General features: G+C 34.9%; 1 protein-coding gene across 1 annotated transcript in view; it reads left to right on the plus strand.

The window, feature by feature from the left end:
- Positions 1-12,734, plus strand: part of PIGK (phosphatidylinositol glycan anchor biosynthesis class K) — a 120,057-nt gene extending 107,323 nt beyond the window's left edge. The window contains exon 11 of the mRNA XM_032296562.1: positions 11,000-12,734. Within this exon, the coding sequence (XP_032152453.1) occupies positions 11,000-11,116 (117 nt within the window). The 3' untranslated portion in view covers positions 11,117-12,734. The remainder of the gene's footprint in view (positions 1-10,999) is intronic.
- Positions 12,735-13,304: the final 570 nt, after the last annotated feature.

The following is a 13,304-nucleotide window of genomic DNA, read 5'->3' on the forward strand; positions in this document are numbered from 1 at the left end:
CCTCCCAAAGTGCTGGGATTACAGGCTTGAGCCACCGCGCCCGGCCCCCAAATTCTAATTTGTGTCTCTTACACTCAGCAAGACTGCAAGGCCCTATTTGGGTCTCCTTCCTTGTACTGTAGTTTGGAAACTGCCTACAGGTAATAAGCATGGGGCAATTAAAGGACTCATGGTTTCCTATTTCTCAGGGATCAGAAAACTGGTGCAAAATTGTCCAATGTCTGAAAAACCATTGTTAATTACCTTTTGTCTGACTTTCTAATTGTTCAAGATGGGCAGACAATTCCTTAGCATTTAATCTGTCATAGGTGGAAGCATAACTCTGATTATCTCTAAACAGACACTGATAGACATTGTTGATAAATGAAGCTTTATTATTTATTTGAGGGGACTATGGGTTATTTTTCTTAAGAACTAAAAAATAGATTAATTTATTTTGAACTTCAAATTCTTTTACATTTTTTTGAGTAGAAAAGAAAATATTGTTCCATAAATTCCTTATCAATTGCAAAGAGTAAAAATAATAACGTTATTACATTAAAACTTGAAAGATGCCACCATAGCCAACATCACCAATAATGGAACAAACTGTTATTGTACACCTCATACTGTGATACAATTAAGACTCAGTATTACTTATAAATATTTCTAATAAACAAAAAAAAATGCATAACCTAAATCTAATAATGAGAAAACATCTGAAAGATCCAAATTGAAGGGCATTTATGCAAACCACTGGTCTTTACTTTGGTTTCTTTCCTCCTTCCCTCTTCATCCCTCTTTCTTTCACTAGGATGAGAGTTATTTTCTTCAGAGCAAATTAGAGATAGTATGCCATTGCCATCTGACCCTTATTCTATGTACTAAACAAGACTAGGATAGTATGAAACAAAAAAACTTCTTTGTATGAGAAAGAGCTATTGGAAATTTAAATATAAAAGCTGAAATTTAAACTTCTAATAAACATCTGGACTATCTGTATCAAAAGCATCTGCTGTCATATGAGTTTTCTATCACTGCTACAACAAATTACCAAAATTTGGTGGTTTAAAACAACCCAGATGTATTATTTTATAGTTCTGAAGATCAGCTGTTCAGCAGGGATCTCACTGGGTTAAAAATCAAGATGTCAGTCATTTCTGGAGGCTGTTGGGGAGAATCAGTTTCCTTGCCTTATTGAGGTTCTGTAGACCACCCACATCCTATGGCTTATGACCCCTTTCCTCCACCTTCAAAGTCAGCAGGAGTCCCTTCTCAGGTCATCGTCACTCTTGTTCTCCCTATTCTGCCTCCCTCTATCACACTGAAGAATACTTGTGATGCTGTTGGGCCCACCTAAATAATCCAGTGTAATCTCTCTATTTTAAGGTCAATCGATTAACAAATTTAATTCCATTTGTAATCTTTAATTTTAAAGCATAGCACTCTCAATATTGGAGGTTGTTGCCTCTAGAAATAAGATTGAATCCAAATAATTAGGGGTGGTCACTAGGAAACTAAGCCTGGTTGCCTCTTTAGTGGATGGCTTTCCCGTGGAGCTCTTAGGATTTCATTAAGCACACAATGAAGTAACACACTGAAATGAGATCCACTGAATTGAATACCACAGCAGATCTTGCTGCCAATGTTGAATGTTTTCACCAACTGTAGTTATTTTGCTCAATTGGGATGTCAACTCATTTAACCTCCTCCATTGGAATTCTATCTTTTACATGTTTTTAAAAGCAGATTTTTTACTTATGGCTTCTCACTATGGAATCCTAAAGTAGATTATACTTTAGATCACTGCAATTCTTAATTTTTCCTTAAATTCTAAAACCAAGAACATTAATGAATTAGCATTGAATAGGTGATGTTTATCTTTGAGTATTTTATATTTCTTTTCTTCAAGAGGAAAATAATACATCACTAAGACAAATTGGCTTGTTGTAGTGAGAGCATGTGAGGACCCTATCAGGTTCAAAAATAGATATCACAAACAGATCAAAATGTAGTAGAATCATACCCATATACTAACTGTAGTGTGAAATAATAAACCAGATATCACCAGTACCCCAAAAAGAAGAAATTAATTCTTACTGGGGTATGAGAATAGACTTAACCTGGAGGGGAAATTTGAGCTAGGTCTTAGAGAATAATAAGTAGGTATGAAAGACGAGGAAGAATTCAGCTCTTTTTCTTTACTTCTGTTTTTTTAGAACATAAAGTTTATATCATAACTTTAAATGTTATTCCACTCAAGGAAGTCTGCCAAAAATTCAAGTGGATTCCTTGCATATTTTTTTAGTGTCAGATGTAATAAATAGTTTCATGTCTTGTTCGTGTATTTTTATTCATCCCAAATTGGCAGATTTGTTTGTGAATTAGTTTTATTGGTATATAACAAACTTTGTGATTTAAAACTATTATTATCTTGTGCTTTCCATGAGTCAGGAGTCCAGGCATAGCTTAGCTAGTTCTCTGCTCAGGGTCTTACAAAGATTTAATACAGGTGTCAATCAGGACTGTAATCTTATTTGAGGCTCACGGTTCTCTTCCAAGCCTCCTAATTAAAAGAATTGAGTTCTTTGTGTTTGTAGAACTGAGGGTGTCAGTCAGTTCTAAAGGCTGTTTGCCGCCATTCATTGTCTGTGGTCCACTGTACAACATGGCTGCTTGATTCCGGGAGACCAGCAGGAGAGCATCTTGGCTACTTCTAATATATCTGTCTTTCCAACTTCAATCTCTGATATCTAGACCCCCTTTTAAAGGGCTTACCTGATTAGATCAGTGCCTTCTTTCCTACCTCTCCTCCTACCCCCTAGATAATTTCCTTTTTTATTAACTGAGAATCAATTGATTAGGGACCTTAATTATATCCTCAGAATCCCTCATATGCCATATAATTCAGCCTAATCATAGGAGTGATATTCCATCATATTCATAGATCTTGTCCAGACTCAAGGGACAGGTATTATATAGGTATGTATCACAGGGAGAGGGAATCTTAGAAGCTGCCTTACATTCTGCCTATCACAGTTTGATTTTTACTATTAATTAGAAGAATACAAATTGTATTTCATATAAAGGATATAGATAGACTGGAAATACTAATAAACTACCACTGATTAAATGGTTGAAAACAGCTATTTTTTGAAGTAATTGTAACTATAGCCTTAGTAGATTGTTTTATACTTTCTTTCTTAAAATACAATGTAACTGAACTGATATGCTCATTATACTTTAAGAATCTCATTGAAACCTTGGAAATTTTCCGTTTGCTTTCCAGTAAATGTGTACAGTTTTCAGAATCCTGAGTTTTTTCTTTTTACATAATTTTAATACTTAGATCTATGCTCTGTTAACTATTTTGAAAGTTATGTGATAATGTTCTCCTAGCAACATGGAAGGGGAAACTAAATACTGTTCGCAATTGGAAGTACAGCGTTGCTTAGCTACCTCTTTTACATTTGAAATATTAGGTATTTCAATAATAGGGTAGCCCTTAAGCTTTTAAGTGTTCGCTCATAATATATTGCAGTGTTTTATGTATGCTTTTCACCTTTGTCTTTTAACTTATTGTGAAAGTTTAAAAAAAGATGAGTGCATTTAATAGCAGTCACTAGAGTAACTTAACTACATAAAATCAGTCATTTTTTAAGAAGCTCTAATGGACACAAATGAAATTACAAGATATACTTTAATGTGAACTTACCTTAAATGCAGCCATACTACCAAATGCAATAATTATACCAATTTGTCACTTGATTGTAAGTAGAAGCATTGTAAAATGTCTAAAATATTACATATAGTTGTTTTAAAAATGGCAGTGTTTTTCATATGGAAACAATATCATTAAACACATACTGAAAAAGTACTTTATTACATTATGTTGCTGTTATGCTATTCAGGTTACTTTTTCTTAAAGTTGGATATCAGTAATAAACAGTGTTACTGTGGTACTTCTCCTAGTTTGGAAAAGAATATATGAAAATTCTTCTAGGTGGATTCTTTCTTTTCTTTCTTTTTTCTTTTCTTTTTTTTTTTTTTTTTTTTGAGATGGAATGCCGCTCTGTCACCCATGCTGGAGTGCAGTGGCACAATCTTGGCTCACTGCAACCTCCGCCTCCCGGGTTCAAGCAATTCTCCTGCCTCAGCCTCCCAAGTAGCTGGGGCTACAGGCGCACTCCATCACGCCTGGCTGATTTTTTTTTGTATTTTTAATAGAGAAGGGGTTCATCATATTGGTCAGGCTGGTCTCAAACTCCTGACTTCAGGCGATCCACCCGCCTTGGCCTCCCAAAGTGCTGGGATTACAGGAGTGAGCCATTGTCCCCAGCCCGGATTCTTTCAGTACAAATTTTTGCTGCATAATCTGATTTCTCCCCAAAATAACTAAAGTAAGACATACTCATTATAAAAAACATTTTAAAAAGTTTAGGTAAGTATAGAGAAGAGATTTAAAACCACCTGTAACCCTGCTTCCCCTAGAAAAACACTAAGATTTTAGTATATTTCCCTTCTTTGAATATTGTTTTAGAAAAAGATCATATTTTAGATTCAATTTGCATCTTTTCATTTTATTATTTCATTATAAACATCTCAAAATTATTAAAAATTTGAAAATATTTCTATTGATTAATATGTGGATATGCAATGTTTCCTGTATTATGTGAATATAGATTCCTTCCTGTTTTTTATTATGCAACCACCGAGAAGAAAATCTTTGTGCAAAACCTTTGTGAACATTTCTGAATTCTTTAATATAGATTCCGGAAGTTTTACAAATCCTTAGGAATGGGAAGAAATGAATATTTTGAAGACCTTTAAACATGTTAATGGGTTATTTCCCAGAAAAGTTGACGGATCTTATTAACATTTACTAGTTTCAATGTAAGAAGAGAAAGAAATAGTTAATATATTATGTTTATGATTAAGAAAAATATTTTTTTCAAGTGTTAGCCATTTGTAATTATTCCTTTGTGAAAATATTTCCCTGTTCCATTTATTGTTGTACTTTTATGTCTTACTGATTTGGGGGAGACCCTCACATATTTATCCCCTTTTCTGTCATAGTTTATTTGCCTTTTAATTTGATTTCTATACATTTGGAAATACAGACCTTTCAAAATACTCTTCTAAAAATCCCTTTACAGATGGGCATGGTGGTTCATGCTGGTAATCCTAACACTTCAGGAGGCCAAGGCAGGTGGATTGCTTGAGCTCAGGAGTTTGAGACCAGCCTGGGCAACATGGCGAAACCCTGTCTCTGCCAAAAATACAAAAATTAGCCAGGCATTGGTGGCACACACCTGTAGTCTCAGCTACTTGGGGGCTGAGGCAGGAGTATCACTTGAACCTGGGAGGTTGAGGAGTCTGCAGTGAGCTGAGATCATGCCACTGCACACCAGCCTGTGTGACAAAGTGAGACTCTGTCTCAGAAAGAAAAAAATTTCTCCACCTTCTCTTTATTTTCACTCATTGGTTTTAGGCTTGCTAATCCCCTTAGCATACAGATTCTCCTACATTTAATCTCTTTTTCTTCTATTTTTACATTTAATTCTAAACCATGTGAAGTGTGTTTTTGTTTACAGTGTTGGGTTAGGAACAAAACTGATTTTGTTTCCAAATGCTAATCCATTGTTACAGCAGCAGTAGGACTACGATTCCCTTTCCCACTGATTTGTGATAGCCCTTTTATAATATACTAAATCCTGGGATACTGGACTGATTGCCTGGTTTCTATTCTGTTTTATTCATCTTTCTACTCTTGCATCAGAATCACATTATTGTTTAGCATTATATATATTTTTTTATTCCTGTTTACCCCTCTCTGTAGAGTAATGTAGATTGTTTACCTTACATCTCATGTTACAGGTATTCATATTTTGTTTTTCTATTGTTATTATGAATGAAATTTTTTTGTATTTTCTGACTCATATTTGCTGACATACTTAAAAGGTATTGATTTTGTAAAATATTTATATGAAAGCTGAGCCCTTTATTCTCAATAATTGTAAGAATTGATTTGATGGAGCTTTTTGATATCTAATGATAATATCAATGAGTAATAAAAATTTACTTTCCCTTCCTACATGTTATGTCTGGATTGGCTAGGAATTCCAGAGTAATGTTAACTAATAATTTTAATAGTGGGTGTTTTTATCACAGGAAAGTTAAAATCATGGTTAAGGAAAAACTGTGGTCATCTTTCAATCAAAACCAAAATCATAGTTGAAAACAAATCATTCTTAATTTTCTGGATTACACTAATTGCTTTGCAATATTTATAATGGAAAAAGGTATATAAAAATCTTGGGTAGTTTGCATTTCTCCAGCAGGTGGGCAACATCTGGATTACCTCTAATTGTTAACTAAAAGGAAGAGAAACCGAATTTCAGATCTAGACTTCAGTTGGAAGAAGGCTAAAATGAAGCTAGGTAATTTAGTTTCTAGATTCCCCTGTGTCACCATTATTTCCTTGAAAGCAACTCCTAGCATGGTGCAGGTGGAGTTTCTCTCTTTCCAGGAAGACTATAAAGGAGAGCTAGAGGAGAGCAGCACTGCATCTCCACTAAAGTATGGGCTTGATTTGCTGCCTGTCATGCTGTCCTTATGCCATTGTTAGAAAAGCCTGAAGTTCAAAGTATGGAGATGGGAACTTTTTCTATTTTGTTATGGTGATAAAGGATTAGGGCTTTCTTTTCTTCACATTAATTATCACCACTGTGGATGTATTTCATAACTTTTGATGTATCATGAACCACTCCAAAGTTAGTAATTTAAAACATCAGTCATTTATTTAGCTAACAATTCTGCAGGTTGGCAATTTAGGATGAGTTTAGCTGGGCAGTTCTGTTCTCAGCTAAGCTCCTTCATGAGTCTGTGGTGTGGCCAACTCTGGATTAATTAGATGGTTTTGCCCTTATAGTTGGCTGGTTGTTAACTGGGGAGAACCTCAGCTCTTCTGCAACTGATGTTTCATCTTCTAGAAATCTGGGCTTTTTCTCCTTATGGTGGCAGAGGTCTGAGAGAGAGCAGAAGCAAACCAAGCCTCTTGAGGCTAACTTAAACCTGGGACACTGTTACTTGTTTTGCATTCTGTTGGCCAAAAGAAGTCAGAAGACCTGCTGATTCAAAGGATAGATATATAGATTTTACCTCTTGATAGGAGCTTCTATAAAGTCACATTGCAGAGGGTATGGACACAGTCAAGTATGGGTAATTAGGGCCATGTTTGCCATCAATCTAACATAATTGGATGAATGAAGGACTCGAAGATGTGTTTAGAACACTATGTTCCTTGTAAATGTGGATTTTAATTTTGCTGTTACAAAATTAGATCATCCAGCTCCCTTTTTATTTCAGCGAGTTGTCTTTGTATTATGTATTCTTTTTCTCTTTATATTATTTTTTCATTTTTAGTTGCTTGTGAATCTTTGTTCAAATCCATGCCAAATAAAAATTGTTTAAAATTGTTTTTTGGTTTCTTATTAAATTTTTCTCAGAGATATCTTCTCTGCATCTTTAGGCTATAACTTATTTCTCATGTTTGGGAATATTTTTCCTCATAGAGCCCACCTCAGTTTTTCCTTTTTATTTGGACACTGTTGGTATTTGCCAACAGAGTGTGTGGATGCTTTTCACTATCCACTTAGGTTTAAATGCCTTTCAAATCTGTCTCTGAGGAATAGGTTGTTATATGGTTAACAGTGACTGGTTCTTAGGCCAGTCTAAATGTGGCTCCACTGAATTAAGCTAGAGTCATCTGCTACCATACCACTTATGCCTGGTTTAGGGGTACTGAAAAAAAGGTGAAGTATATGGAAAAAACATATTTTTAAAACATGTAATACTAACAAGGTTTTTCCTGTGTTTTCTGGTCTCTGCAGAGCTTTTCCTGTGATACTAAGCCTTTCAGGAAGCAGCGAACCATTGTCAGTGTCCCTCTACCCTTCTGTCTTACTGTTTGCTGGGAATTGTATTTAGATGGATATATAAAGAGGTGTGCCACTGGGAACTGGGAATGAGTTACACAACCCTGACTGCCTCATAAAGCTATCTTTCTACTGCATAAGCATTGTGTCTGCTAAGCAGCAGGCAGAAAAAGGGAGTGAGCTAAAGTCCCTTACTCAGCTGGCAGAAGTATTGTGTTTCACAGAGCAAAGCAAGCCTTTGCATGGTGTATACCAAACAGAAAATTGAGCCTACCATTAATTTGTTTCTAGTCTTGGTTTCTGGGACTTCCAGATAGTGCAACTATCAGAGATTTCTCATCAGAGGTTAACTGAATTTTGGTAGGGTGTGCTGTTGTCTTTCTCTGTGCCTTTGTGTGGATTGTTGCGAGAAGGTGGAAGAGACTGCACTAGGGGATTCTGTTCAGATGCCATCATAAGCTGAGTCCAAAGTGCTTTTAATTCATAATGCATTTTCCAGTTTTTGTTCATCAAAAACAGATATTGAGTAAATATTAAAAAATATAGCAACCACAAAGAGCAGTTTTGAAAGGCCACGATTTGCTGCTTTTGGTAGCTTGTGCAGTGTTATCATGTGAATAAGTTTACCGTTCCGTTATAATTTTGGAGGAATTACGTATATTTCTCAGTCCTCCATTATTACTTTTCAAGTTTGCTTTTGGAGACATAGCACTTTGATTTTCTCTCTGTTCCTACCCTGGCCATCAGTGGTCTAGAAGTGAAACACATTCCTGTCAAGGAGGTTGAAAGACCAGAATGAAGTGCCTCCAGAATTCTCTAAGCCAGCCTTTGGAATAATGGGTCAAAATAGCTGCCAGGGCTAATTGTTGAATCTTTGGGAAAATGGTAGTTACTTTCAAAGATGCTATTTTTTCTTCAGGTGTTTTGTCTCTGGCAATTGTTTCTGGCTGCCAAGTTTAAGATCTAATAGTAAAGTTACAGCCTCAGGGAATCCATCTCATTGGAAAGTAACTGGAGTTATTACAGCTGTGAATTAAGATTTGCTATTAAGTACTTGATTATTGTTTCTATAATCTCTAATGAATGTGCAGCTTAAATGATGTTCACCATTTTTTGAAAAACATGACTTGGTTTAAATGCCATCTTAACTCTTTTAGCACTGAAGTTCATTAATTGGATTGATGGAACAATTGTCTATAGCCTGTTCTCCTTAGTTAAGAGTTTACATTAGTGCCAGATTTTGACAATATGTATTTAACTTTTCTATAGTAGTAACCTAAGTGTGGGTGTTTTTAAATGCCATATAAATCAGAGACTCCTAGTCGTTAGGGAAAATCAGTATCTTATCTCTCAAACTAGGTCAGTGCTCTTAAACTGGGCTTTCAGGGAATATCTATAGGTTGTGTAAAAGTGTGCTTCCACTAATAATGAATCATGGTAATCTTTTCCCAGTATGTGGAAAAGTAGTTTTAGATCTTAAACGTTTTCAACCCGTTTGTGTGAATTACAAATTGTTTGACTAGTAGAAAATAAGCAGGAAAAAAACTGAGCAGTAAATCTTTAGTTCACTCATTTTTTCATTGACACATGCTTGTGATATGACCTATCTTTAATATAGTGTTGCTTTTTATTGATTATTCTAGATTTTCTACTGGAATTAAGATTTGTCACAGCATTGCACAGAAAGCACTGTAACTTCCAAGAGCTCTGCCATTAGAAGTGGTTTGAGAGCCACTGAACTTACCATCTTGTAAGATATTAGAGGGCAAGGCTTTTGCCATCATCATCACATTTATTGAGTGGAAGCCACTGCATACTCTTAAGTGTAAAATAACATGAGGAAAATTGGATTTAATATTTTGGGATAAATTTTGGGGGAGTTTTCTGGATGGGCTGGTAGAGGGTGAGAGTAGGCATAGTAATGAAGATGGAATGTAACCACTTTAAATATCGGTAGGCCAGTTTATAAGAAGCACTTGATTAAAAGCTCTGAAAACTCTAGAATTATGATCCAAGTTAAAATATTGAGGTAGCTTTCTCTCCTTTTAGTTTGAAAATTTAATTTTGAATTGATGGACATTATACTAAATGATGATTAAAGCAAATTTTAGTTACCATTTCTTTCCCCTATAGTCTAAAATATGATTCTAATATCATAACTGTCATTATAGTCTTGGCCAGTAATTCAGTAAGTAGACTCCTAAAGAGATCATTGTCACAAACTTCCGATTACAAGGCTGTAATGTAGCTGTTGAAATGACAACTAAATGAGAAAGACTGATCTCGCTGGACAAAGACGCATACATGACACTTGGGGGTGAGTAATAGAGAATGATAAAAAAAAAAATGGACTTTAATGGACTTTGATCCCAAGGAATATGCAGGGAGATAAATGGTAAATACAATAGTAAATAGGAGTAGCAGTAGAAGGAGTTATAGTTCAGGTACTATAAGAACTCAAAGAAAGTAATATATCAGGTGGGAGAGTCTAAAGGAGTTGGCAGTTGAGTTAGTGAGTTTTGAATAGGCACAATTAATAGGGTAAGAAGCATTCTATCTCAAGGGAAAACATGACCCAGGGCACTGGCCCGCAGACAGGTGTTTGTTGAATATCTGATGGAGTTTGGTAGCGTTTGTTTTTCCACTGATTACTCAGTGTGTTATACAGCATGTGCCTCCTGAATGCCAGGCACTGTGGCAGGTTGGTGCTGGGAATAAAATAAGATGACCCTTATGGAGCTACAGTCTAATAGAGATAGGTAAAACTGACAAATTAATGCATATACAAATTCAAAGTGAGAAAGACTGTTAGGCTACTGAATAACTTGAGTGAGGATAGATGGTATGATTAGGTAGTAAGGGAATGACTCTGAGGAAACAAAATGTAAGCTGAAACTGATCTTTGTTAGGAGCCAGTTTACCTTGTGGGGTTTGAAGTCTTTACTTAAACATTGTTGCTATCCCAATATACTTAATTTGGGTAAACTAGTCCCCCTTCAAACACAACCAGTGAAGTGTTTGCTTTATTGATTGCTGAATTATTTACCTGTTATGAAATTTATTGTGTTATTCTTGTTTTGCAGAAACCAAAGCTGAAAGATTGGCATCCTCCTGGGGGCTTCATTCTGGGACTATGGGCACTTATTATCATGGTTTTCTTCAAAACTTACGGAATCAAACATATGAAGTTCATTTTTTAGACTTGATCATATATGAAGAATGCATGAAAGACTGCAACCTTGGATAATAATTTATGTCATTATATATTTTTAAAAATGTGTTGCTCTTATGTGAATTGGAAATAAGCATAAGAAAACCAAATTTGAATCAACTTTCATAACTTAAAAATAATTCTTAATGCAATTGCTTAATGGCATTAAATATATTCTAGTTTTATATTTTGCATATTATAAAAGCAAATGGGACAAAAGATCAGAATACATTGATTGTTTTTGAAAATAATAATTTCCCCTAATCCCCTTTTCATTTAGAAAAGAAAAAATTGTGCAAACATTAAATTCTCACAGAGGTAACTTCAGTTAATTATTTTCTATATGTCCTCTCAATCTTTTGACTTATGCACTTATTTTTTTTTCCAATATGGAGATCATATAGAATATACTACTTTATAATCTCTTTTTTTCATTTTACAATAAGAGAAAAAAACCTTTCCCTCTCAAAAATACATTGTGAATGACTGCATAGTATCCACTGTATGAATGTTTAATTCATTTCACAGTCTTCTATTGTTTGACCACTTACATTGTTCCAAATGTTTTCCTTTGTTTTATTCTTTACTGTATTAATATTTTGCCGTCAGTCACTCATGGAATCCTGTGGCTTTAATTAAAAGCAAAGATGAAAAATTCTTTTTTAAATTTATGTCACTGACAATCTCCAGGACCTTATTTGTTGTCAGTTTATTTGGGAAATTGTAGACCTTTTGTAATTTTATGTATTGACTGCTCAAGAGAAACATACCCCATTGTTTTTCATTTCTAAGCATTCTGTGATCTTACAGAATTGGTCACCTACTCTTCATTTTCCATCTTTAAAGAGAGAGCCAACAAGGACTTTATTTCATTCTGTTTAAGGCAAACCTTGCCTACTGGCTCTATCTATACTTTCCCTGAGAAAAATCCCTTAAAGTGGATGACCTGTGAAGAAAATATATGCTTATGGCCTAGCTGTCATGTCTGGCTGATGTATCTCATAAGGCAGTAAGCCCCTTTTCTGGTCTCTGATAAGATGCCAGAGCTTATATCCCCATCACTGACATTTTAGCTTGGAAATAATATTGAGACTGTGCTGTGATCAACCCCTGATATTGTTTTTTCTTTTAAAACTTCTGCATATGAGTGGAGGAAAAGCCTAAAAATTCAGTATTTATGTCTGGGGAGATACCTTCCCCGTTTTATCTCTTTTATCCAGGAACTTAATGTGTTTATCTTTATTCAATGCAAAGATCTGTTGTATAATTTTGTTTATAATTATAGGTAACATTAAGAAGACAACCCGTCCTCCACAAGAAAACCCCTAAAATTAATATTCCTTAAGATTTGTTTTCCCTTTTGCATTTAAAGTATTACCTTTTAATTGCATGCAAGATTGTCATACTTTTCACAGGTAAAGGATTGGCTGTGTTATCTTCCTAGTTAGAAAAAATGATATTGAGGCTTTTTGCTAGCTCTGAATCTTTGTTTTAATTGATCTTTTTATTGGTGTCTTATATAAATGAGGAAGGGATATTTTGTTTGATTATATGAAGGATCTTTTTATACATGAAAAGAAGGGAAAATCAACTTGCAATTGAATAGACTGATTACAGTAGCAATGAGACACGAAAAGATTGACCGTGTTGCCCTCCAGACACTCATACAAGGTCATGGACATCATGGTTAGGCGGAGCTATTTAGGGTGGTAAAGGAATTATGATTGTTCTTGAGCCAAGTAATTTAGTTTGAATATAATGAAACATACCCTGATGGTAAAGACTGCTAGAAAGTAAAAGAATTCCTCTTCAGAGGTTGTAGAAGGTGCCCTTCTTAGTTAAAACCAAACTGGGAAAAGTAGTACTGGATATAACATTCAGGACAAATTTTGCCTTGGCAGGATTTCAAAGGGCAGTTATTCCTCTGTTTCGTTATTGAATCTTTCACTTATTTTACACAGAGCATATTCTGCCTTTCTGTTTTAACTGTTTAACATGTGAAAGAAATACGTTATAAATATACCACAAGATATGACTATAAAATAATGAGCTCAGTATCCGTTTTTGCTTTATAGACTTGGCCTTATTGCTTCATTGTCACATCTCATTCTCAAGGGCATTTACTACAAAGAAAGTGTTCTCCAATATTGCTGTTCTGTTGCTGCCTGCCCTGTGTA

Source organism: Sapajus apella, unplaced genomic scaffold, assembly GCF_009761245.1.
Source record: "Sapajus apella isolate SASKATOON/1434 unplaced genomic scaffold, GSC_monkey_1.0 scaffold36, whole genome shotgun sequence".
NCBI classification, from domain to species: Eukaryota; Metazoa; Chordata; class Mammalia; order Primates; family Cebidae; genus Sapajus; species Sapajus apella.